This window comes from Petromyzon marinus, chromosome 36 (assembly GCF_048934315.1).
Source record: "Petromyzon marinus isolate PM22_M1 ecotype Great Lakes invasive population chromosome 36, UKy_Petmar_22M1.pri1.0, whole genome shotgun sequence".
NCBI classification, from domain to species: Eukaryota; Metazoa; Chordata; class Hyperoartia; order Petromyzontiformes; family Petromyzontidae; genus Petromyzon; species Petromyzon marinus.
Genome location: NC_133702.1, coordinates 12,941,097 through 12,967,373, shown reverse-complemented (window position 1 = coordinate 12,967,373; position 26,277 = coordinate 12,941,097). Strand labels below are relative to the sequence as shown.

At 53.8% G+C, this 26,277-nt stretch overlaps 1 protein-coding gene across 2 annotated transcripts in view; it reads right to left on the bottom strand.

Annotated features, from left to right (window-relative positions):
• Positions 1–4,155: 4,155 nt before the first annotated feature.
• Positions 4,156–26,277, bottom strand: part of LOC116949264 (filamin-C) — a 65,756-nt gene continuing 43,634 nt past the window's right edge. The window contains exons 27-49 of one of the 2 annotated variants that reach the window (XM_032966359.2): positions 25,872–26,028; positions 24,932–25,060; positions 22,890–23,079; positions 22,511–22,534; positions 21,802–22,049; positions 20,460–20,559; positions 20,078–20,218; positions 18,444–18,572; positions 17,942–18,115; positions 17,088–17,249; positions 16,172–16,375; positions 15,581–15,733; positions 15,247–15,369; positions 14,594–14,830; positions 13,435–13,701; positions 12,211–12,348; positions 11,554–11,669; positions 10,881–11,013; positions 8,294–8,470; positions 7,303–7,521; positions 5,956–6,143; positions 5,605–5,683; positions 4,156–4,719 (exon numbers count right to left, since the gene is read on the bottom strand). In XM_032966359.2, the coding sequence (XP_032822250.2) occupies positions 4,532–4,719; positions 5,605–5,683; positions 5,956–6,143; positions 7,303–7,521; positions 8,294–8,470; positions 10,881–11,013; positions 11,554–11,669; positions 12,211–12,348; positions 13,435–13,701; positions 14,594–14,830; positions 15,247–15,369; positions 15,581–15,733; positions 16,172–16,375; positions 17,088–17,249; positions 17,942–18,115; positions 18,444–18,572; positions 20,078–20,218; positions 20,460–20,559; positions 21,802–22,049; positions 22,511–22,534; positions 22,890–23,079; positions 24,932–25,060; positions 25,872–26,028 (3,676 nt within the window). In that variant the 3' untranslated portion in view covers positions 4,156–4,531. The remainder of the gene's footprint in view (positions 4,720–5,604; positions 5,684–5,955; positions 6,144–7,302; positions 7,522–8,293; positions 8,471–10,880; positions 11,014–11,553; positions 11,670–12,210; positions 12,349–13,434; positions 13,702–14,593; positions 14,831–15,246; positions 15,370–15,580; positions 15,734–16,171; positions 16,376–17,087; positions 17,250–17,941; positions 18,116–18,443; positions 18,573–20,077; positions 20,219–20,459; positions 20,560–21,801; positions 22,050–22,510; positions 22,535–22,889; positions 23,080–24,931; positions 25,061–25,871; positions 26,029–26,277) is intronic. The other variant, XM_032966360.2, reaches the window with a different exon arrangement.

Here is a 26,277-nt window from a genome sequence, read left to right as displayed (position 1 = left end):
CACAGACAACACAAAGACACATACTTCATACCTCCCCGTAGAGGTGGTTCAACTTGATTTGGTGCTTTCGTGACTGCAGAAATTAATCTTTGGTTTTTTCAGAAAAGTCACGTAGAAATAAGAAATAATAAAATAACATTTCTACGTGACTTTACCGAAAAAAACAAAGAGTAATTCCTGCAGTCACGAAAGCACCAAATTAAGATGATAATAGGTTTTCCCCTTTTTATGGCAACAAAACAGGTGTTAAGATGTTGAAACACCAAACTGAAACCTTTTACAAGGAATCATGTGTTCATTAACCGCAATACTTGTGGTCAGAATGAAAAAAAAACTAGCATATGCATTGTCATTGAAGCTGATTGGTCCGCACCAGAGACAGCTTTCTTTCGAGCCTAGTCTCAAAGTGTTAGACCAGATATCGCCTTTTGACGACCTCTGGTCTAACACCGTTTGAGACTAGGCTCGAAAGAAAGCTGTCTCTGGTGTGGACCAATCAGTTTCAAAGACAATGCATACTATCAGTATGTTTGCATTCTGACCACAAATATTGCGGTTAATGCACACATGATTCCTTATAAAAGGTTTCAGTTTGGTGTTTTAACATCTTAACACACCTGTTTTGTTGCCAGAAAAAAGGGGAAAACCTATTCTACTAGATTCCTGTGTTTAGTTTGTTGTCCTTCCCCCGCACATCCGATCAGCACAGTTGGCTATGCATGGTCCGAAAGAAGTCAAAATGCATTTCCAATAGTGACGTGGCTCACCAAAATGACAAAACGTCCCTACATTCTAGAATTATTTTGGTGTTAACCTTTAATAATTGGCATCTCTTATAACCTGATACCTCGGATGCTTCATCTCCACTTGCCTGCAACACACCCCACTGCATTTACCGTGATCTTGAAACAAAACGATCGGCTGGGCACTGCACAATGGGCCAGGACGATGCGCCGCTTGGCCACCAGCTGCTGATGGCCGCTGCTGCACTTTGGAGGTGGACGTCGCGTGGGGCACGCTGGCGGTGCCGAGCCCGGTGCACCTCGAACGAAACTCGACGGCACAGAACGGTCAGCGACGAGGGCAACAATTGGGCACACGAGCAAAGCCTGCGCTGTGCCCACAGAGTCAGTGTGAAGGCCGCACTCGATGGTTGCATTTTATATTCTGGGTCGCTAGTAGACTAGGGTAGGAAGGTGACTAATAACCATAGCAATATGTATACCGGATGTGGCGTGCCTGATGTGGTTATTTATAAATTACTGACCCAGACAGACCCAGGTGAAACTAAGACCTGACTTTAAAAAGAAAACGAACGCTTAACTAGAATGTGAGCATCGCCATTAAGGAGACAAAGGCGGCCGGGCGTGGTGCTGGCCACCCCACCCCCTTATGTGCCGTGCCGGCCTTCGTAGGTGCTCGCTAAACACCACTTTCCCTAAGTCTGTTCAGGCTACACGGGGGATCTTTGTGTAAACGTGTAAAGTTAATTTTAGGCAATCCACTGCTGGATGAGGGCTCCGCATGCCACGTGGGTGGTGGGGAGTTATCTGAGCCACGCTGCACCCCGCTGGTCAGTAATGCGGATTGGTGAATGCGCGATCAGAGCAGGGCCCGGCAGCAATGAGATTGGCTGCCGATGCCCGCCACTACGAAGTGTCTCCGTGGTCCACCACCGCCCACGGCCCTTGCTGCTGCTGCAGCAGGGGCCGTGGGCTGCTTCCCAGACTCAACCCTCGCTTGGATTCCCACATTGGACGAGTTGGAGCAGCGCACTCCGGGTGATGTGGAGATTCGCAACTGTGCGTCCCAACCCACATCAACTCTCTCTGGCTTCTCGCTATTTTTCTCTGTGATATGAAGGTCATAGGCAGAAATGTCACCGATTCTTTGTTTTTATTTTGAAGCCTCAGAGTTACTGACGAGTGTATTGAGTATTTGTGCGTGTGTCTATGCTAAAATATTTCATGTACGGTATTATTTATGTCCAGGATTTTGGTGATCGTGTACTCTGTATTTACCCTGTATAATTAGTGTTAAAGTTTACTGCTGTACATTAGTGTTGAGTACAGTATTTTTGTCATTGAATGTAACGTTGTGGGTACGTGATCCTTCAGCAGCATGACTCCGAAGCGTGTTTTAAGTGACAAGGATGTATCTGTGGCTAAGAGGCAGCGTAAAAGTGTTACCTTGCAAGTGAAGTCAGATGGGACTCGGCGCCACCAGTGAGGCGAGACGCACGCGCGCGCCCGCCCGCTCCTGTGAGTGTGTTTGTGGATCTGTGTGTGTGTGCACTTGTGTGTGTGTGTGCTACCATCAGTAGTTCTCGGCTCTGGGTTGTTCTTAGTACTTTCGGAGTCCCTGACTACGGTCAGATTTATTAAGGACGCTCATGATGATGAGTGGGCCTGAGTAAAACTATGTGGCCGGGAGTCGGAGCCATTCCCTGTTCACCTTGGGGTGCGACTGGGATGTCCTCTGGCTCCCACATTATTTAACATCTTTTCGACCACGTAGTTCGTGAAGCCTTCGATGGCTGTACCGGAGGAATTTCCGTCTGGTACAGATACAATGGGAGACTAATCGATGCCCGGGTACGGTAAAGGGATGGCTCTCTATTGGTCAACCACGTTATGTATGCCGATAATCTGGTGATTGCTGCTCACTCAGAGGAGGAGTTTGGAGGCGCTGCTGCTGAACCTGGAGCGTGCCACTAAGAGGTGGAGCCTTACCATCAGCCCCACCACAACTAAGAAACTGCCTGGGTATTTTGTACCATCGGACACCACCCCCACCACACCCAATTGGTGATGGGGCAGTTGTGGAGAGAGTGGAGAGTTTTCCATACCTGGGCAGTGTGAGCATGACCGGCTCTGGTTTGACAGCAGAGGTCACACTCCGAATCAACCGAGCAACATTATCTTTTCATCGGCAGCGTAACGCTGTGTGAAAGCTACCTGGTCTGTGGCCTCACACGAAGCTTCGGGTCTTCTTGGCCACGGTTATGCCCTCTCTTCTCTATGCTTGCGAAACGTGGACCACCTAATGGAACATCTTCACCGGTTAGAAACATTTACACTGGCCTGCCTACAATCCATCCTGGGTTTAACCAGGTTGGATTGTGTGAGCTCACAAATACTTGAAAGATCTGGACAAAGTCCCATCGGTGAGCTCCTCAGGCAGGCAAGGCTGCTTTGGTTGGTCATGTAGCCCACATGCCCAACCAACGCATGCCTAAACAGCTTTTGTTCGGCTGGATAGAAGGTGCTAAACAGGCACGGCATGGGCTAGAGGAGTGATGTGGTACAAGAGGACGTGGAGCTGAGTGTACTTGCTGATGACTGGTACCAGCAGTGTCAAGATCAGCCTCTGTGGAGGAGGCTCGTGAAGGACGCTACTGGGTAGTTGGAGACAAGTCGCGCTCCAGCAACAAAGGAGGGCGGGCAGAGGAGTGATGCTCAAACCAATGAGCGGAATGCACAGTTGGTGCATCGGCCGGTCATCTCAATCAGTCGACCCATGGCACCTGAGTCTGTCTCGTGACCTTCCTGCTATCAGGCATTCGACACTTCACGTGGCCTTAACGTGCACATGGCCTGGCACAGGCGCCATGGTGACGTCACCGCCAATTCGTGGTAAATGGCGGTTGTTGTGCTTTGTGTCTATATAGTATCTGCCAACACGTGTGCTCGTATATCTGTGTATGTATCTGCGAATATTTGCACGCGTGTGCATGCCCATGTGTCTGTGTGTTCTGTGCATCTGTACGTGCAAGTGCGCGTGTCTACACGTGGATGAGCGAGTACGAGTCGCCCACCTGGTCGCCCATTGTGGCTCAGGCTGACTGCGAGATAATTTTTCAAGATAACGACATTTTTTCTTTCCAATAATCACGATATTAGTTTGCCGTAACTTCCAATCCTAGTTCACGATTTAATTTGATAGTGCTTGTGCTTTTGCTGCACTTCTAAAGTGAATACAGATCACTTCACCACATTCAACTCAGCGAAAGCCTGCCATGAGTAATTCAATCTGCACCACTGCTGTGAGTAGGTCCATCATCACCACTTGACGACCCTGTGACGCGCAGGACGCACGTGCTGCCCGTCGCGCAAGGAGTCGTGAAGTAATCGGATTAACGCGGACACGGTGTGGTATGATCATCATGCCTTTAATACCTCCAGAAAACATTTTGCAAAGGACTGATTTACAGTAATGGGCACGACGAGCTGGTTACTTGGGAACTTTAATTACCGTGCCTTGGAGGAGGGGGGGGGCTTGGGGGCTGTGCTCAGCAACCGTGATAAATACAAAAAAATCTTTAAAATATTTCGTCAGCAAATAAAATAAATTGAGTTACGACAATCACGGTGACATTCTACCAAATAGACGATACGGTTACCGCGGATGGCATCGTCCGTACGGAAACGCGTCGCGGTATCGTCGTCGCACGATCATCATCGCCGTATTGTCGTCGCGGCGAACCCTAGCCGTAGCTGCCCGGCCCCATGTCCCACTGGTGGCCACCGCCCTAGGGCACGGTGACGTGGAAGGGGCTGCCGGGGATGCCGTCGTCACCCCACTTGACGATGAGGACGTAGTCGCCCTTCTCCTTCACCATGTAGGTAACATTGTAGACGCGGTTGCCCATGTGCTTCACGTGCACTTCCTCGCACGGCGTGCGGGGCCCGTGCACCCCCACCATCAGCATGTTGGTACCTTTGGGGGGTGGGACGCGGGGGGAAGAGTGGTGGCATAGTGGTTAGCGCGTTGCGCTATGAACACGGCGGCTCGAGTGACCGAAATCTGAACTAGTCATGGCCCTTCACTAGGTTGACTCATTCTTAAATGGGCACCTGGTGTGGTATGTAAAACACCAGCACTGGGGAGACAAAGGCGGCCGGGCGTGGTGCTGGCCACCCATCCCCTTGTGTGCCCTGCCAGGCTTCATAAGTGCTCGCTAACAGAACTTGCTCTGTCCATCGGGGGGGGGGGGGGGGGGTCTTTATCTTTGTGAAAGGCGGGGCTTGGCATGGTGAGCAGAAGAAAGATGAATGAGTCGGTGAGAGAGGTTGGATTTAGGGACTCGCATGTTGGAAAGTGTTGCAGGATCCATGCGTGTGCATTACTGTTCTCCCTTATTAAGCAGATAGCAGAGCTACAGGCTACATGAACAGCTTGCAAGTAGAGAAGAGCTGTGTCCATGTTGAGTTTGTCTTTATTTTAACACCGAGAACTCTGAACAAGCAACCTGACCATCGCCGAGCCCACTCAAGAACCTCAGCAGGATGGAATCTCTGACTTGAATACGAGGTTTGGTGGAAGCTCGAACCGGCACACCGCCTGACAGATCCACCCACTGCCACCTTCACGCTGGAGATTCGTAGAAGTCCCAGCATGCCATTGCAGAACCACTGACCAGAGTGTCGACCACACATTCATGAACTTCTATGGGCTCTATGTGAGTCTGTGGATCTCGAAGTGAGTCTGTGGGTCTCTGAGTCAATGAGTCTCTGTGTGAGACCACACAGTCGCAAATCTACGGAGCCATTGAAGCAATACGCACACATCAACTCAAGGTGTGCGAGCACATGGGGGCCTCACCGGCGTTGCTGCAATCCACAGTGAAGGTGTTCTTCTGTGCCGTGTAGGCCTTTGTTAGCCCAGGTCCCCGCGCCACCACCTACGGCAAAGCAGGCACGCACGTCCCGTCATTCACACTCTCCCTCCGCTCCGCTCTCATCACGCTCCGCTCTCATCACGCTCTCCTCGGCTCGCACGTAACCTTCTGAATGTCAGAGGTCGCTGCTTGTCCCGTTACCATGAGCCCACGTTACAGACACACGGATGGACGGCCATAACGCATCGATGCTCTGAACCTCTGTTGTAATAAAGAGAGCGGGAGGGAGAGAGAGGTCTCCCTTAGCTCGGCCGGGAGGCACAATCGCCGCGCACCTTGGTCGCGTCGGACGTGAACCTGGTGGCGGACACCGTCCCTGTGAGGGCGCTCGCCGATGATGAGGATGACGAGGTGGTGGCCACAGCGGCTGTCGAGGAGGAGGCCTTCGAGGATGACTTGGTGACCGTCTCCACCAGCACTGTGGACGTCTCGTGCGAGCTGTGGCCTCCTGCGAGGCGAGGGCCTGGAGCGGGAGGGCGGGAGGGGCAAGGGTCAAGCGTGTGTCTGCACGAGCCGCCGTCGCTCCTCGACGCTGCTTCGGTGCGAACTCAACCCTAAATGGCTGGGCCTGGAAATCCGAATGGTCGGGGCGTGTTCCTTCCTTGTGCTGCCACCGCGCTCTCATAAGCCTAGACCACCGGCCATCGGCCCCCCCCCACTGCCCCGCGACACGTCCTGCCCAAGCCCACTCACTTTACTTGGCAGTCAATGATGTTGCGGTGGGGTGAGATCTGTGAGTGCTGGTGAACGCGGCGGTGTCAGGGTCACCCCCCCCTCCGTGGAACGGATAGCGCAAAAATTCGTCGTGCAACCTTGGGACGGTGGTGCAGCCCAGTGATAGCACACTCGCCACTTGCTGCAGAGGTTTGCGGTTCGATATCGGCAGGCTGCCCTGGTTAATACTGCCTGTTTAGAAACCATAAAATGCGTGCCGTTTGCGTCACAGTGTGGACGTTAAAGATTTCACGACGTCATTCATGATACCCATTCGATGGTAACCTCAGTTATAAGAGTGGTGCATTTATAAATGTACTTAGTATGCCATTGCGTGCTGGTGCCATGGTCCAATTTTACAAATGGGAAAAACTATCTGTAGATTACCCAATTGGGAATCCACACAGCAACATTGCCCCCCTACTGCGAAAATACTAAAGATTGTTGGGAAACACAGCAGCACCCTCCTTTACGGTAACCCTTGTGCTATAAGAATGATCGTGTGAATAACACGTAAACTAAATTATATTTATTTTCATTGAGGATTGTTGAGAATTCAATAAATTTCATCTGTCCACAAGGGCCGGGCTGTAATGAGATTACATGAGTAACCGATCACTCCAACGATTATCGGTTTGATCGCTCGACTAATAGGACAACACGGAAACAGTTGAGAAAAAAGTCTCGCCTGCTGCCACATGTGCCGCTGAATGGGATGTGATGGGCAGGGCTCGGTGACAAAATCAGCATCACCGTCAGCCACGCCACGCTGGGCGTGGCTTGTCGAGGGTTTCCGGCCTTTGATTTTAACGGTGCCGGAGTAACAAAGTAGGTGATTACGATCGACAAATCCTCGTAGCCCTAACTTGCACATCGTGGCGGCCATACTTCCCCATACTCGCACGAACCTGTGACCTTTGCCTTGTAGGGGCTGCCGGGCACGTGGCCGGGACCGCCGTACTTGACGGAGATGTTGTAGATGCCGGGCGCCATGGGCGTGTAGTTGACGCGGTAGCCCTCGGAGCTCTCCACGCAGTCCAACTTAGCCTTGGAGGGCCCCTCCACCGTGACGGCCAGGGCGCCGGCGCCGGCACGCCTCGTGTCCACCACAAATTCCGCCGGTGAGCCTGCACCCCCGGCCAACGTGGGCCATCGCAAGCACCGTCACGCACCGGGTCAATATTCCACACGTGCATTGCCGCTGCAATCGCGTTGCTGCCGCTGCGCGCCATTTTGATTCAACGTGTGCCAGTGCAAACCCGTGTTTAACAATAGGTTTTACCTTTCTGGCAATAAAACAGTTGTGTTAAGATGTTAAAACACCAAACAGAATCCTTTTTTAAGGAATCCTGTCTCCATTAACCACACGTACTTATGGTGACCATGCAAACAAAAAACCTGCTCTGATAATATATGCATTGTCTTTCAAACCGATTGGTCCACACCAGAGACAGCTTTCTTTTGAGCCGAGTCTCAAAGTGTTAGACCAGAGAACGCCAAAAAGCTAACAGCACAAAGACAATGCACTATCAGGGCATTTATAGTTCAGGGTGAGCAGCTACACTATGGGACCTTTCTTGGCAGTATTATACAACCCGTGTTTGTGAGCATCTCCCCGTGTTCATCCGGTATGCTCCAGAGCCAATGTATGTCACCTCTGATAAGTACGGTCGGCTACGTACGGTGCGAAAGAAGTTCAACACACATGTACATGCTCCATACGTCGCTATGTGCAAATGTGTGCTACTGTGAACCAACTCAAGCCAGTGTGTGCAATGCGTGCCACTATCAATCCACGTGACTCCCGCGTGTGCCAGAGCGTCCGTTATGATCCCACAGGTGCCGTTGTGACCCCAACCCATCCGTGCCAGTGTGCGGTGTGTGCCGGCATGGCCGTACCGGTGGTGCCGCCCTCGAGCCCGGCTCCATACACCGACACGAGGCTGGGGTCGCCGGTCTGGCCAGGGTCGCCGACGCGCACGCGGAAGGGGCTGCCGGGGATGTGGCTCCCGTTGAACTTCACCTCCACGCTGTGCGTGCCGTTCTCCCTGGGCAGGAACCGCACCGCGAACTTGTCTGCGTGCGGAACGCGGCACAGAGACCAGAGGCGTGGATTGGATTAAACAACTGGCGGTGAGTAGTGGCAAGCGCTCGACATGCGATGAAGCGACTATCGCGATCCTCCGTGAACTCACTCAACCCACTGTGTCTGTTTCACTGTGTCTCTTCCTGTGTTGCTGTTTCTCTCTGTGATTGTCTTTCAGTCATCTACATCTCTTTGTCTCTCTTCACTATCTTCAAGATCCTCAATAATCTTGTCCCCGTCTCAAACCTCTACCTCATTTCTCTCGACTTCACATCCGTCTCCATGCCATGTCGCCCGCCCACCCAACAACTTCGTCAGATGGTGGCACCGTGATCGTGAGCACCGGAACCATCGTCTTCATCAAAGAAGCATCAGTTCCTCTAGAAAGGAAACATTCCTATGTCCGTCCACTTCACAAAGGGGGCCCTAAAGATGATCCAAATAACTACCGACCTATCTCAATTTTGTCCCCGTTGATGAAAATTTTTGAAAAATTATTGACCTACCAAATTAGCAGTTTCCTGTCCACCAACAATCTACTACATCTAAAACAATCTGGGTTCCGAAAAAAATACAGCACCACATCTGCTGCATTAGACTCTCTGAATCACATTTACAGTAGCCTTGATAATAAGCAGTACTGTGCCTGTCTTTTTCTAGACCTGTCCAAAGTAAACTAAGTTGCCTCGGTTTTTCAGAAAACGCAGTAAAATGGTCACAAAATTACCTCGTTTCTCGCACCCAAACTGCATTCACAGATGCTTGGAGGTCAAACAGTGTTAAGATAACAAAAGGGGTTCCACAGGGTTCCATCCTCGGCCCCCTTTTGTTCTCTCTTTATGTCAATGACTTGGGCACTGACCTGGATCATTCCAGGGTAAATCTTTTTGCAGATGACATGATACTGTTTACTGCTGGCCGCTCTCTGGATGACGTGATTGCTAAGCTACAGGGTGATTTCAACAAACTACAACATCAGCTAGTTGCTCTTAAACTAGTCCTGAATACCTCCAAAACCAAGGTGCTATGCTTCTCACCAGGACTAAAGCAGGAAGTTATTTTTCTCCAATTACATTCCTTAAATAATTATCAAATAGAGCAAGTCAAGATCTATAAGTATCTTGGGGTCATCCTGGATTCAAAACTGAATTTTGAAGATCACATTGATTATATTGGTAAAAAGACAAAGATAAAAATTGGTTTTCTGTAGCGACACAAGCGCTGCTTCCCCCCAATGTTCCGTTTGGAATTGATAAAAGATACCATACTGCCTCTTCTTGACTACTGTGATATCGTGTATAAATCAGCCCCAAGTACTGTACTGAAGAAGCTCGATTCCATCTATCACTCGGCCTTAAGATTTACATTAAACTGCCCATATAGGACTCACCACTGTGATCTCTACATTGGGTCAAACTTAACATCTATTAATGTTCGACGGCTTGTGCACCAGATCTTATTTATTCACGATGTGCTTTCAAAAAAATCCGCAGACTACCTGTTGGATCTCCTCACTGTTTAAAAGAACAAATTTGACCTCGGGTCTTCGCTCATTTACCAGCTTCACATTCCCTATTGCCGTATAAAAACTGGAGGATGGGCCTTTGCTATTGATGCCCCCAGGATATGGAATGCTATTGCCAATAAACTGCAACTGGAATCGCTACCAATGAGATCTTCTCTCAAAACTGCTCTAGAGGAGTTGTACAACCCTAGCTGTCACTGCTATTCATTGGCGTAAAATAAAATAAAATGTTTCGGTCCGGATGACGCTGCAAAGTATTATCTGTATTTTGATTTAGCGTGCTGATCTTAAAGGTGCATTGAAAAACTTGATACTCCGACTGATGCTTCTGTGGTTGTGGAGTAACTCATGCAGCCAGCTATGGCTTTAGGATTTGGTGTTACATGTTATTTATGTAGTTTATTGTAAAAATTCGGTCACAGTCCCTATGATCACTGTTACGTTGCAATTATGGCTTTATTCTTTGGTGATTTCGAAAAGTTTGTTGGTTTGGACATGTTTGTTTTGTTGTAGTACGGAGTTAGACTGACGGCCTTAATCTAAGTTTTCTTGTGGTTGTTGTTGTTTGATTTGCATCCCACTGGGATTTTTTGCACACAGCGTTGGTGTACGGTGCTCTTTTCAGGATTATTTTGCTGTTTTTTTTCATGGATTTTCTGTTTGCACAGTCACATAGTCACTTTAAGATGTTTTCTTGTTCGTGTTTTTGTTTTTTTTTGTCTGTTGTGGTTGCACCCGATTCAAGAGCTGAATGGCTCACAGGGCTATACCAAAATAAATAAACTGAAACTGAAACCATCAGTCATGCTCAATCCACTGCTGGACAAAGGCATCCCCAGATCGCCCGTCACCCCTCGCCCGTGCGGAGTCCTCACCTGCGTCGATCTCTGTGATGCTGCAGGCCTCCAGGGCGCCTGACGGAGACAGCATCTTGGCGTCGAGGGAGCCGCGCGCGCCATTCAGCTGCACCGCAAACGATGCCGGCTGGTTTATCTTGAGCCCCGATTCCTGCGGGGAGAGAGGCGCAATGCGGAGGCGTTAGGGGCGAGGATGCAGGGACGATAGCGAGCTCGTTGGCCGGGTCTCACCCCCGTGTCGGGCGATATCGGCTACCGCTCGGTGTCGTTATCGCCACCCCGCACCGCGCATGCGGGATGACCGCGGAAGACTTTGTGACGTGGCCTAAGGCCTCGATTGTTTATTTAAAAAATAAAATCGCTGAGGCGCGGCGGCGGTGGCGTCTGCAAAGCTCGACGTGACTACAATCGCCGATCGGCTCAACATCATAAACACGGCAGGCGAAGCGTCGAGCCGCTCGACTGACGGGTGTCTATGACGCCGATTGCCTCATCTGACACCGTCACTGCTCGGTGACCGTGCGGCGGCGCAGGGGTCACCCGGGCCCGGGGGTCGAGGCCGGGGTCTAATGAATGTCGAGGTCACGTGAGGATTAGGACATCGTTGAACCTTCGGCCGCTGTCGCCCGGCTGGAGGCGCAGCCGGCTCAAACACAATCTGACCACGAGCCCTGAGGGGCGGGTGGCTCACCTGCAGGCTGGCTACGGTGAGGCGCCTGGCCTCCTCGGATGGCACCGACACAGGCACGGTGAAGGGCGAGTCGGGGATGTGCTCGTCATTGAACCGGATGGACACCTCGTAGTCGCCTGTGGGGACGGAGACAGGATGAGAGTGTGGTCGTGAGGGTGAGGGTGAGGCTGGGAGGGAGAGAGTGAGGGTGAGTGTGTGGGATGTCACCACTGTGCCTAATACAATAACCATAACTGAAACTCTAATACGAGCACCAACCGCTTGATCCTGAACCTCGAATCCTCGCTCTAACCCCTAACCTAGCCCGAGCCTAAACCACTAATCCCTAACTCCTTCGAGCCCTAACCATAGCCATAACTGAGGCTTCCTAACCCAAAACTCAACTCCAACCTCCAAACTCTAGTCTATCGTCCTACCCAAACACCCAACCCTCGTCCTAAATAATCCCAACCTTAGGCCCAGGGTTTCAACTTCAAAGAAGCCGACAGTTATATTTAAGTCTTTGGGACCTTTTAGCCAATATCAAAGAAATTGAAGCCTTTTCTTAATTTTCATACATTGATATTCAAACGAGGGTGATGATGCAGCTGCTGCTGATTTAAATGATTATTATGATGATAATGATGACGGCGACGATGAAGTTGACGATTAACTCACCGGGTTCGGTGACGACGTAAGAGACCCCGCAGGAGCCGTCCTTGCGATCCTCAAATGAGATCTCGGCCTTGCTGGGCCCCTCGATGGCGATGGAGAGCCCCCCAGCCCCCGCCTCCCGCGTCCAGATGCTGAACTCCGCTGTGTGGGGGGAAGGTGACACGACATTACGGAGGGTGGAGTGTTAATGGGGGCTGTGGCAACGGTGTTAATGAGGCTCTTTCAAGCTGGCGAAATTGAAATGAGCAGCGCTAGCGTGGTCAAGCGGCCGTGGCTTCGCCTCCGTCTCCATACGGAAAGATTTTGTCTCTCGTCAGAGTCTGCACGGAGTCCTTCGCATCGAGGCCTCCCCACCGAGCTCTGAAGAGCATCTGACTCTCTTCTCAACGGACAACTGAATGTTGCATCAGTGACAGCCGATGCTCGGGATCGAGCTTCGAGCTCAGTGCGAGCGTGGGTGCCGGGCGGATTCTTGCACCCCAGGATCATGAGAGGTGACGGCGTCTTGGGGAGGGCTTCATCCAGCAGCGGAATGAAAATGGCCGATTATGATGATGATCGACGTTGGTGAGAGATGTCAACACTCTAAAATATGTCATGTTTTTAATAAGTTTCTTCACGGGTGTGGAGTTATAGATTTGTGATGGTGGCGCGTTCCAGCGGTAACGCGTTTCGTGATTCGAATGCATCAAGCCTCCCTGGTTATTACCGCGGTATACATTAATAAAAAAAGACTACATGTCACCTGCTTCATAGCGGACGTTAAAGATCCCGAGACGTCATTTTTAATGAGCCAACCACTGTGTGCCAGCGTCATGGTCCAACTTTGCCAGATTCATAAAATTACACCGCAAACGACTCAATTGGGATCACACGCACAGCAACTATGCCCCCCGACTACGAAAACGACTGCAGCCTGTATCTGTGAAACACAGCGGTGCCTTTCTTCGTGATATCCTCGCGCTATAAGAAGGCTACCATTGCCCATTCTCTTCCTTTTAACTCCCCTCGCCCCTCCATTGCTTCCCTCCCCTACCCTTCCCTTACCCCTACGTACCCTCTATTGTGGTCACCCATTCCTCATCCCTTGTACGCCCCTGCCATGTAAATAATGTCTCGTACCATTTTTGAAAATCACACGAAGCACCTCGATTTAAGGCGCTCTATAAATATAAGATGAGAGTATCGCTTTTGCACGTGTGCACACGCGCGAATATGCACACTCACCCGGCATGCCGGCCTCCCCTCGCTCCAGCCCCGGCCCGCTGGCGCGCACCTTGTTGGGACCTCCCTCTCCGAGCGGCCCCACCGTGAACTGGAAGGGGCTGCCGGGCACGTGCTGCCCGCGGTAGCGCACGGCGACGGTGTGCGCGCCGGTCTCGCGCGGCACGAAGCGCACGCTGTATGTGCCGTCGTCGCCCTCCACGATCTCGGCTTCCTCCGTGCGCCCACCGGGGCTCGTCACCTGCGCTGTCAGCTCGTACGTGCCGGCCTCTGTGAGCGAGCGGGGAAGCGGCGGCGCCGGACGATTAGCACGCCGCATATACGGACGCGGGGCTTAAAAGTGCGTTGTGCGGGGGACGCGCGCTTAGGATCGCGCCGAGAGACAAAGGAACGCCCAGATCCGCGCTGTGTAGCCTCCTCTATCCGGCACAACAGAATCTGCTTGAGCGTGCAGTGGATGTGCACATGGGCTATACGACCCAGCCAATTCAGCCTTACTTGCCGGAGGAGCTGACTGATGGGACTTAGTTCTGATCACATACACGAAACTACAACGGCCGTCATTCGCCAATAAGTGGTGGTGACATCACCACAGCGCTTGTGTCAGGCTATATGCACCTTGAGGCCACGTGGTTACAGGACAGAGCCAAGTGTTATGGGTTAACTGACTGAGATGACTGACAGATGCGCCATCTGTGCTCCCCACTGTGCCACCATATTTGGCAACACAAGACAAAGACAAATACAAAGACCACCCTATAGCCTTAACGGACTGTTGGGGCAATTGCTGTTAGCGAGCACCAATAAAGGCTGGCAAGGCATACGACGGGGTGGTTAGCTCGCAACACGCCCTGTCACCTTTGTCTCCCTAGCGCTGACCTTTTTACACCACTCCAGGTACTCAAGGCTGAGTCGACCTAGAGGAGGCCCAGGTACGGTTCAAATATTCACCACTGTTATAGGCTGGGAGTGTGGATGGCAATCGGGTCACTTGGTTCGTAGCGCAGTGCACTAACCACTGTGGTACCACAAAGGGTGGCCAGCACCGTGCCCGGCACCACATACACGTGCACATACATGCACGCATACGCACACATGCGCACGCACACGAGTGTACACATACACACGAAACAGCGGCGCCAGTGCTAGCGCCGCGGCTCACCGTCGGGACGGAAGGGCGAGCGCGTGTCGCGGCCGATGAGGTCCCCGAAGACGGCGGGGAAGGACGGCGGCTCGCCACCGCCCACCTGCGTGGACTCCTCCACACGCACCTCCCGCTTTGTCTCCCCGCCGCGCGTCTTGCTGATCTCGGTGCGCTCCGTGCGCGTGTACGTGTGGCTGCTGCGCGTGAACGTGCGCGTCAGCCGGTCCTGCGCCGACACCATCTGAAACCAGTTCCCTACGGCGGACAAAACGCATGGGCCCCTTCCGTTAATCTCACCGCTGGATGAGGGCCTCTGTGCTCCGTCCGGGGCCATGGTAGAGGTTACGGAACCTGGCCAACTGGCCTGGGTTTGTAAAGGTGCAGAGACAGACTGGAGCACAGCAGTTCAGTACAGCAATAGGTGGATTTTTATGTATCGCGTTAGGGTTACGGTGGATTCGTATGCGTCGTGTTAGGCCAGGCAGTAGGGAAGCGGTGTACGCGCCATACTACGATTCCGGTGAGCTGATTTTGGCCGCACCTTTACCTATTATATACATCGTGTGTAATTGTCACGATCGTGACGAGGTATTGAACCGAGGAAGGGGTGGGGGCGGGGGGATCATGAGATGCGTCGTGGTGGCCGCCGCTCCCCCCCCCGCACTCCTCACCGGGGATCTTGAGGTTGAGGTCGCAGGTGGACCCCACGGTGGCGATGGACGGCGCTTGGCGGCGCCGCGTGATGCTCTCCTTCATGCGGCCCTCGCCTGACACCTTCACCGAAAATGGACTCCCTGCTCACACACAGAGACAAAGGTCCCCCGTGTAGCCTTCAATAGGGGCAAGTGCTGTTAGCGAGCACATATTAAGGTCGGCACAGCACATGAATGTGTGGGTGGGCAGCACCATGCTCGGCCGCCTTTGTCTCCCCGGTGGCGATGTTTCATTCACACGCATGCACGCAGCGTCACACTCTACTGTGGTGCCGTGTAGCGGAACCTGTACCGGGCACGTGCTGGTCGGAGAACTTAATATTGATGATGTAGGTGCCGGGCTCTGTGGGGCAGTAGGTGACGCGGCACGTGCCGTCCTCCTGGTCCTCGCAGTTGATGTCGACCTTGCTGGGGCCCTCGATGGACAGGCCCAGGCCCCCGTAACCTGGGCGATGAACGAGCGGACCGTCAGAGCGGTGGCAACGTGGCCAGGGAGCCCGTTCCGTGCACGGGGGTTGTGTCCCAATCCACACACACACAAAGATCCCCCGTATAGCCGTAATAGAATCTGGGGGGCAACTCCTGTTCACGAGCACCTATGAAGGCCGGCAAAGCCACTCGAGGGGGTGGGTGGCCAGCACCACTCCCGGCCGCCTTTGTCTCCCCGGTGCTGATGTTTACACACCAAAGCAGGTACTCATTTTAGGCTGAGGCGACCCAAGAGAGGCCCAGGACCGGTTCAAATATTCACCAGTTATTGATCGTGAGCAGGAATTGAACTCGGGTCGCCAGCTTCACAGTGTAGTGCGCTCCCCATACACACTTACACATGTAAATACACACACACACACACACGTGTACACATACACACGTGCCCACTCACCAGCGCCACGCGTGTCCACCACGAACTCGGCAACTTCATAGGTGCGTCCCTCGGAGAGGCCGCGCCCCCAGGCCTTCACCTTGGCCGCGTCACCGATGTCTGACGGCCCCACGGTGATGCGGAATGGGCTGTTGGCCACGTGGCGCTCGCCCTTGCGCACGCTCACCATGTGCTCGCCTGCCTCGCGCGGCGTGAACGAGATACCTGGCCAACGCACGCCACGACGCATGCGTCACTACGGCAGGTCCGCACGCATTGTCCATCCCCACCCACCGACATAGATTGATGTCCCCCCTGACAACCACCGACATCCTCTCTGATATCCATCGATATCCAATCCCATAGCTGCCGTCATCATCCACCGACATCCACCAGGTGGCAGCCACACCGTGTGGCTATTTACATGATAAATTGATTTTTCACTGGCAGATATGAGCCGTGCCAGAGCCGTGCTGGGCCATCCCGGCGCACCTCTGGTGGCACCAGTGTTATTTTTGCACTGCAAATGCCGAGCCGTGCCGCTCACAGAACGTGTGACGTCGAGAAGCGTCGGAGCTGTATCCCACAAGTGTCCTCAAAGCGTACCGACGTCTCAAGCGGTGAACGAGATGATGCGGTGATGCCGAGTGCGGGTTATACTGACTGCAGCATTATTAGCAGCATCATTAGCCCCATCCCTGGCCCCGCTCCACCAGATTCAGATGTCTTCTTGTGACACCAGCGAATCACTGTTTGGTCACGGCTCGGCAGTGAAAAACCACTCAAAAGGTGACAGCTCCAGGCTGGTCTGGCTTGGATGTGCCAGTGGAAAACAAATGAGTGTATTTGAGTCGTGTCTGTGCTGCAGCGGACGGGGGCGGCATGTGTGTGTGCGTGTGTGGTTGTGTGCGCGCTTGCAAGAACGTGGTAGCCCCACCGATGTGTCCGTTGGGCAGACGCTTGAGCAGGCAGGCCTCCTCCTTGCCGGACGGCGCGCGGATGCTGGATGAGAGCGAGCTCAGGTCTGACTCGAGGATCTTGAGCGAGACGTCGGTGGCGGTGCCCACGCTCAGCTGCGTGGTCCTCACTGAGCCGTCCCCTGCTCGCACGCACGAACAAAGACAAAGATCCACCGTATAGCCTTTAACAGACTGTTTGGGAAAGTGCTGTTAGCAAGCACCAATGAAGGCCGACGCGGCATACGAGGGGGTGGGTGGCAGAACCACGTCCGGCCGCCTTTGTCTCCCCAGTGGTGATGTTCAGATAATCTTCACTGGTATTGGCTGTGAGCAGGAATCGAACTCGGGCTGCCAGATTCGTACCGCAGAGCGCTAACCACTACACTACCGCTCCTGAGAGTGCACACGCGTGTACGGACATACGTATATGTAAGCTGCAGACGAGCGTGATGCAAGCGTCAAAAATACGCCACATGCTGGGCGTGCGACGTGGCCGGGTTCCACTCGGGCAAGTCCCCAATGATAGCACGACCTTCCACTGGAGTTTAATTTACATCGGATCTCCGTCACGAGAGTTCCCATGACCCCGTGCAGCAGATATGGACGCGTGAACAAATCAACGGGAGAGATGGAGAGCTGATGCGCTGACTCCCTCGACCTTAGTTGCAAAACGTGGCAGACGGAATTCTCGGCAGGCCCTGAGAGATGCCTACGCAACTTCTGTACTCGTCGTTTTGTGCTCCGGGGTTCAAACAACGTTCATTATTGTAACCCCAGAGTTCAAATTCGAAGGGGTGAAAATACTCTCCCTCAACTAGGTTTGTGCTCATACCGATGATCTTGGCGGTGAAGGGGCTGCCCGGGATGTGCTGGTCGTCGAACTTGACGATGATGCTGTAGGCGCCGGGCGCGGTGGGCAGGTAGGATACGGTGCACGTGCCGTCCTTGTTGTCCTTGCAGGAGATCTCCGCCTTGGAGGGCCCCTCCACGGCCAGAGAGAGACCTCCTGATGACGGGATACAAACACGGACGGGCGCGTCATTGTCTAGAGCGGTCTTTGTGAAAGTCGTGTCTCTCACGGCCTGATCCCCGTGTCTTTGTTCCCCCGTCTCTGTGGTGTCTGTTCCCCTGTCTACGTCTCTCTGTTCCTCCGTCTCCATGTCTTCCTTGTCCCTGTGTCTTTAACGTTCCAGTTCTTCCCTGGTCCCTTTGTTTCACCTGTCTCCATGTCTTCCCTGTTCCCGTTTTTCCCCTGTCCCCGTGCCTCCCCTGTCGCCGTGCCTCTGTCTCCGCTGTTCCCGTGTCCCCGCTCCAAGTGTGAGTGGGCACGTCACCTTCGCCCGCGTTCTTGGTGATGATGGTGAAGATGGCCGGCTTGTTGGCCACGCCATGGGACAGCCCCGGCCCGAAGGCGCTCACCACCCCGCTGTTTACCGCGTCCACGTAGAACTGCAGGGGGCTCCCTGTGCAAGGTGGGGAGGGGGGGAAGGGGGACACGGGTTCAACAGTCAGGTCGTTTGACAGTCGTGATCAATCCACGACTGGATGAAGACCTCCCCAAGCTGTTCACCGGCAATCATCACGCCGTGATGCGTCGACGCACCCCAGCACCGCCAGCGCACGAGCCTAGCGTAGCGCTCCGTCTCTGCTGTGGACGTCCTCTCAGGCACGTCATCCCTTCTGGACATGATGCGTCCCGCCCACACCCACTCTTGTCATCAGTAAATGTGATGTCCTTAGCTCGTGCAACTTCTCTGATTCAGGTGTTCCTCAATCTTCCTCTCCATGCTTCTTTGTGCACTTTTCACCTTTTGCTCCCATTTATTCGTCAATGTTTCAGATCCATACTTTAATTATTATCACTCCACTTGCTTACCCAGAAACGCCTCACAGAGTCTCATGGCTTTTTTCAGGAGGGTCCCACCGAGTTGTTGCCATGTGGATTCCGATCGAGCGATCTATCGCTGCGCGACCACGGCAGCTTCCGATATGCACCGACCCCGCAGCGTTCTACCAAACAAATCGCTCTTGCTGTTCAGTTCAGCATCCGCCTCTATGCATCAATTATTGACATAAGCACAACCGCAACACCGGAGTCGTAGTGTGGGAGCTGAGCCGTGTGGGAGCGTACGCAGAATGCATCGCCACTCGCAGAGCAGCAGCGCAAGGCATGCATTATTGAGTAGAACATTGCTCGTAATGGCTCCATTCACAGTGCAATAGGCGGAAGGGGGGGGGTCATGATTCAACATAATTGTTGAGCGTAGTGAGTGGGTGGGTGAGTGAGTGTGTTGTTGTGACCTGCAGTGTGGTGGGAGCTGAATGCAGTGTGGATGATGAGATGAAACAGTGTCTGGCAGACCAAATGATGGGGCGTTCCGTGATTTCATCTGAAATCCTCCATTCCAACAGAGCCACGTTTGACTCGCAGCCAAACCGGCTAGCAAACGCCATCCTCTCCGGATTAAGAGATACTCCGGAAAGTAAGACATGACCCAAACTTGTGCCTGGTCTGGATATACTTAAACCAATCTGGTCTCAAACATGCACAGCGACCGGATTCTATTATCAGACACACTCCAGCTTTTGCTTTAAAGCAGAGGCGAAACAAGTGAGTCATACAATCTTAAGAATCCGGCATTCTACAGCCCACATCGTATCGTACGGTCGCATCGTGAGCATCACCATTCTCTCTAAGCTCCCGTAGCACCGATTACATTGTGGGCACAAGCCCCTCGTCTCTATCAGAGTGGGTGGAGGCCAGCAAGAGATGGACAAAAAAAACGTGCGTAGCCAACTGTATATATCGGAGGTGTCTCAAATAAACAAATTGCCAATGACCCGTGTCTCATGGAGCGGTGTTGTGCGGTGTGGTTGCGGTGCAGTGTGGTTTGGTGTGGTATATTGCTACGTGGTGTATAACGTGGCATGGTGTAGTGCGGCGTGGTTGCGGTGCGGGGGGGGGTACCTGGGATGTGACTGCCGTCGTACTTGATTTCCATCTCGTGGAGTCCGGGCTCGGTTGGCGCGTACTTCACCGTCACCGTTCCGTCCTTGTTGTCTGTGATGTCCGGGCGTGCCGTCTTTCCTGATGGCATGCGGACTTGTCCTGTGTGAGGAGGAGGAGAGAGGAAGCAGGACGGAGAAAGAGGTGGGGGGGAGTAGAAGTGACATCATGCTCACCCAACTACTCTTCCTCTCCATTAATACCCAGCCCCAACCCCTCCCCTTTGGCACATGTACGCACAGTGTGTGTGTGTGCCACTTAGTGGCGAATGGTGGTTTTTAGTACACGTGTGCTAGTGTGTGTGCGCGAGAGTGCCTGTGTGCGATTGTGTCCGTATACAAACCAGTGATCTCCCCCTTCTGCACGGTGAACGGGATGACGAGGTTAAACGGCCGGAGCCCTCCGGGGGTGGCGTCCGTGCCGCGGGGCGGCTGGTCCGTGGCCTGAACACGCACAGAGACACGCGGGGACATCGTCTTGGCGAGCCTCGCGCAACGTGTTGGCTCGTCCGAGTCGTTGTAAGTATGCAACGTCACGTAAATTGCTTCGTGAGCGCTCTTCCAAGCGTGCTGGAGAGTCCTGTCGCAGCTCGGGGCTCCGTGTTGAGAAGACGTAAATTCTGCAGCCCCGGTCATTTGATCATGCGTGCAGGTGAATTCATTGAGAAACTGCAATACGTTGGCTTCACCATGACAATAATAATAAGCACATAAATTTGTCCAGCGCCATAGTTCAAAGACAATGGGATGAGGCCGAGGCCTGTGGCGATGCTCCAGTGTAGAGGTGCTTTTAGACCCACAGACTAACACGAGTCACGTAGGATCAGACTGACCTACAGACTTACAAAAGAGACTCTAATTAAAACACATTCCCGCGGAGGGAGCTGGTAGGAACGTTGGGTTGCTCGGTCAATGGCCAGGGTCAACGGCGGCGTGGTGTATTCCGCAAATATGCCCGACTGTGAGGGCGGGCACAAGCCGGCGTGAGTAGGTTAAACGTTGAGTTTTATAAGGGCACCACGGGGTGATCAGCCCCTCCCCACCCAGCCTCACCCCTCCCACCCCCCACCCAGCCCCACCCTCCCCACCCAGCCCCTCCCCACCCTCCCCACCCAGCCCCTCCCCACCCTCCCCTCCTCACCCAGCCCCACCCTCCCCACCCAGTCCCTCCCCACCCTCCCACCCCCCACCCAGCCACACCCTCCCCACCCAGCCCCTCCCCTCCCTCCCCACCCAGCCCCTCCCCACCCTCCCCTCTCCACCCAGCCCCACCCCTCCCATTTTTGGATGCACGACGGACGGACCGACACAATAATCCCCTGTGGGCTGGTGTAACCAGGAGGTTCCTACCAGTAATAGAAATCCATAAGGTTACAAAGAGACTCATTGACTTATATAGAGAACCATAAACTTGCGTACCATTAGACTTACATTAGAGAGACCCATAGACTCACAGAGAGACCTATACACTTACACGGAGGCATAGAGATTCACAGTCATCCGTAGACTCACACGGAGTCCCCCTGCCACTTGGAGCGGAGTCTGGGGCATTGCTCCGAACCACGCACGGTGCAACCCGAACCACACATGGGAGCCGTGCCACACAGCGGCGAGAACCGGCACAGCGACGTTCGCAACACTCATGCCGCCCACAGCACTAGCGGGTGCGATCGCGCCTTGTCGTACCAGCACGTGGAAGGGGCTGTTGGGGACCAGCTCGCCGCCGAAACGCACGGTGATGGTGTAGTTGCCCGGCTCGGGCGCCGTGTAGTAGATGTCGAAGGTGCCATCGCGGTTCTCCACCACGTCCACGTCCAGCTCGGCACCGTCGGGGCGGGACACCGAGCACGTCACCTTGCCCTTGCCGGCCGCCTTGGCGTCCACCGTGATCACCGTCTCCTCGTTGATCTGGATCGTGGGGCCCACACCGGCGCCTAGCACGGGGGCGGGGTGGGGTGAGGGGCGGGGGATTCGGGTTACCGCCTGTCCCGGTTGTCCCAGGATTGTCCGCTTGTTGAGGAGGAAGCTGGTATCGTGAGATATAATTTTTCCCATGATATGTCCTCGTCACGCTCCTGTTGCTATGGCCACGGTTGCCGTTCATGTCAACTTCTTCACACATTGATTCCTCCACCCATGTTACGAACTTGGTCTGACAGACACTGACCTACCCATTCACTCACTCAACCACCACACTGCAGATCATGCACGCACCCACTCACCCACTCACCCACCCCTGCACTCAACAACCACATTCTAGATCATGCACGCATCCACCCACCCACCCACGTACTCACTGAACCACCACACTGTAGACCATGTACGCGCCCACCCAAATGCACGCCTCTGTATAGGGCGGATGAGTGTGAGTTGTTCATCCTGGAGCTGTACTTACCCAGCCCGTGGCCCCCGATGGACACTGCGGGGAGGGACACAGGGCAGAGGAGAGAGGGTTAGCAGCAATCCTCCGAGCGGTGAATCGGCCATCCCAGCGGTTGACGGCTGCAGCTCCAACGCGTCCGCGCTCGTGCACGTGCTGATGTGCAGATTCAGCATCGCGCGTGTCTGTTCGAGCGCTCGTGTACGTTTTATGGAAAGCGTTAGCATGGTGATTACCGCACTGCACTTCGAACTCAGTGACCCAAGTTCGATTTCCGCTCATGGCCCACACCAGTGACGATTATCTGAACCGGTCCTGGGTCTCCCTTAGGTCGACTCAGCCTCAAATGAGTACCTGGTGCGTCCCCCACTCACTGACGCGCACCCGCACGTACCAGTCACGGTGCACTTGCTGGCGTCGCCGGTGGGCAGGGCGCGGATGCGGTACGGTGAGTAGGGGATCTCGTCTCCGCCGTACTTGATGGTGATCGTGTAGCGCCCCGTCATGTCCGGCACGTACGACACCGTGTACGTGCCGTCGCCGTTGTCCCTGATGTTCGCTTTTTTCGGCTTCCCGTCCGGGTCCTGCCAGAGATTGTCGCCACCAAGCGCTCCGCTCACAACACCGCTCGTTTATTGCAAAGGTTCGCGGTTCAAGCGCCCCTGGCCGCCCCGGTTAACGCCTCGGCGACATTGCCTGCGAGTGCACCGCGCCGTCATGTTTGCGGCGGATGTTATGGATCCCGTGTCGTCGTTCGGTACGGAGTAGGCCACGGGTTCGTACGCCGGCATCATGGTCCACATTTTTTGGACTGTGAATTGCTCACGTTAGTGAATTAGAGATGAGTTAATTTGAATAACCAATTAGCAACACCGCAACCGAAAACTTCCAGGCCGGTGCTGCATCACTTTGTGCCGCACAGGAACACCTGCCCTTCACATTATTAAAGAGATGAGATTTACGGCACTTTCAGATGCTTGGACATTCAAGAAAGTTTCCCAATAAATTAAAACCCTTGTCTTGTCCTTTCATTCCGAGGGGTGCTGCAGAGAAACCTATTACAAGGTAAAGGTGCAGCATTGTAATTGATCGCTAATGCCAATGCTGGCAGATCTCCAAGGGAGGGTACTTGGCCTACTTCTCCACAATGGCCAGACGTCTTGGAAGAGGTGGGAGTACCCACACTTTATCTCATCACAGGCGACCTGCCGATCTACTTTCTGTGGAGTTACTCGTTTAAAAAGCTGTTTGCATCGCTAAAACTTACAGAGCTTGGTCACTCTGTGTGAGCCACGTCAGTTATGGGGGTTTCTTAACTGCAGAGCTTGGCTAATACATTTTAATGATATATACTGGATACCTAATGTGGATACAAAGTGAACGATTTAATTGTCTCATGTGATTCAGATAAAAAACACCAATTACAAAATACAAACGTAATGATATCTCAGTCACATGCAAATGAGATTTTGCCCAACTCTGAACCGTCACTTTGACCATACTTCACCACACTCGTCAGTGTGGGGGCTGGTGAAGAGGGTAGACGCTCAGGACCGGTTCGAACTTCACTTGCCACTGATGTTGGTTTATGTTCCAGAGAATTGATTTCAGGTCGCCGGGTTCATGTCATGGCGCGCTACCCACAGCGCCACTGGTGCTCAGCTCCCAAATGGAAGCTTGTGCGGGGGAGAATTCTATTTGGCAGTGCCAGTCGGTCACAAAGCTGACGTTCATTTCTGGAGGTCCACTTTTGTTTTATACCAACTAACTATTTTTATTTGATCAGGGAAGGCCCACTTGAGCTATAAAGCCCTTTTTCAGAAGTGACCTGGCCACTAATGATAGCTCAACAAAGTGGCTGATCACGTGAAAATGTATTTCAGCCAAATACTCTAAAGGCATCTTTCTAAATGTGGAGGGAAAAACCAGAGGACCCAGAGAGAAATCGACTCGACTACGGGAAGAGAGTCGAACCCACGACCTCATTTATACCAGGTGAGGGAGTTAACATATCGCCACCGTGGCGCCCCAAAGACGGAGACCGGGGAGCGAAGGACCCATGCCAGAGGAGTTGCGTCGCACGCGGCAGTGAAAAAAACCACACACTCCGCGCCATGCGCCCTAGCGTCGTCGCTGCTTGGCTCCAAACCCCAAACACAAGCACGCGGCGCCAGCCCTAGTACTACCGGCTGCTCGGCCGCCCATCGAGTGTGAGGGGAGGAAGGTGAAGTTTGGCGGCACCCCCCCCACTCCGATCGAGAAGCAATGGATTGCGTGCCGCAAGTTCGTGCTGTGCAGAGAGAGAGGGGCGATCTTTGCAAAGCCACCGTGCGCCGAGCGAAGGGCAAGCAGCAGGCCATCCAAGCACGCCGCATTCACTTGCAGGCACAGGCCAGGCTGGAGGGGACGAGCGGGGAAGAGGGGGGGGCGCCTTACGGAGAAGGTGGTTGGGGTGGAGTGGGGGGCGGCCTGAGGGGCCTGGGGGGAAGGCTTTGAGCCCTCCATCGCTCGGGATTTCCAATCGCGAACGAAAATCGTCGCCTCGGACGTGTTTCCCTTCGCGTCCTAGCGAGAGGGAGGGGAGCGGGGGGAACGGGACGAGGATGATGACGATGGCGACGATGGTTATCATTACACAACCATCGCATCGTGGGTTATCGACTCCTCGCTCGATTGGCCCGAAGGGAGTCACGTGATTAGTGGAAGCAGAGCCCAATTGGTCAAGGGCAGCACTAGAAGCAAAATTCCGATGTGGAGCAGAAGGAACCTCGACGGGGACGAGGGTGATGGCGGCGACCTCCGGTGGGACCACAGGCGAAGCTTCACCGAGCCCCCATGCAAGGGGTCAAGGGTCACCGATCCCCCTTGTGCAAGAGGGCATTTGCGCAACCGGAGCCCCTTGACCAGAGATCCCAGCATTCAGACCACGAGCAGCGCGGCAGTGACCAGGTGCGGAGATCATCCCGACTCCACGGGGCACGTGGAACACACACGCACCTCGACGCTGCCCGTGCCATCTCACCACGAGTGTGCATAACCGCGAGTGTGATCGTTACAGTATTGAGCAGTGGTGTCCCTGGAAGGGTTTCCTGTGTCCCCATGTCTCCATCTGTCCGCTTGTCCCATGGCTCCATCTCTCTTGTCTCTGGCCATGTCTCGGTGTAACCTGCTGTTCTGTCCCCAGCCATCATGTCCCCGCATCCCCAGCTGTGTTTCCGTTTCCCCGCGTGTCCAGCTGTGTCTCCGTGTCCCCAACTGTGTACCCACATCCCCAGCTGTGTGCCAGCTGTGTGCCAGTTGTGACCCCGTGGCCCAGCTGTGACCCAGCTGCGTCCCCGTGTCTGACACCTCCACGTCCCGCGCCGCGTCCACGCACCGTGATCTGCACTGTCAGGAGGCCCTCTCCAGCGTCGCGTGCGTCGATGGTGAACTCGACAGGGAGGCTCGCCGACACGCCCGACGAGTTGAGGCCGGGCCCGCTCGCCTTCACCTTGCTAGCATCGTGCGTCGGCAGCACCTTGATCTTAAATGGGCTGCAGTGACCCAATAGAGACGTAATAATAAAAATGATCTCGATTTTAAAATGCGTCTTCGTCATGAAGTCTCAGAGCGTTATACACATACACAAAAAAACACTCCCAAGTGTAAATAATTCCAAACGAAATACAAAAAAAGCTGACAAAGACTATAATAACTACACCCGCGAAATAGATAACATGAAGATCTGTGATACAAGCCAATGGTAAAACTACAGGCTACAGGAAAAAAGCTTTGAATTTAAA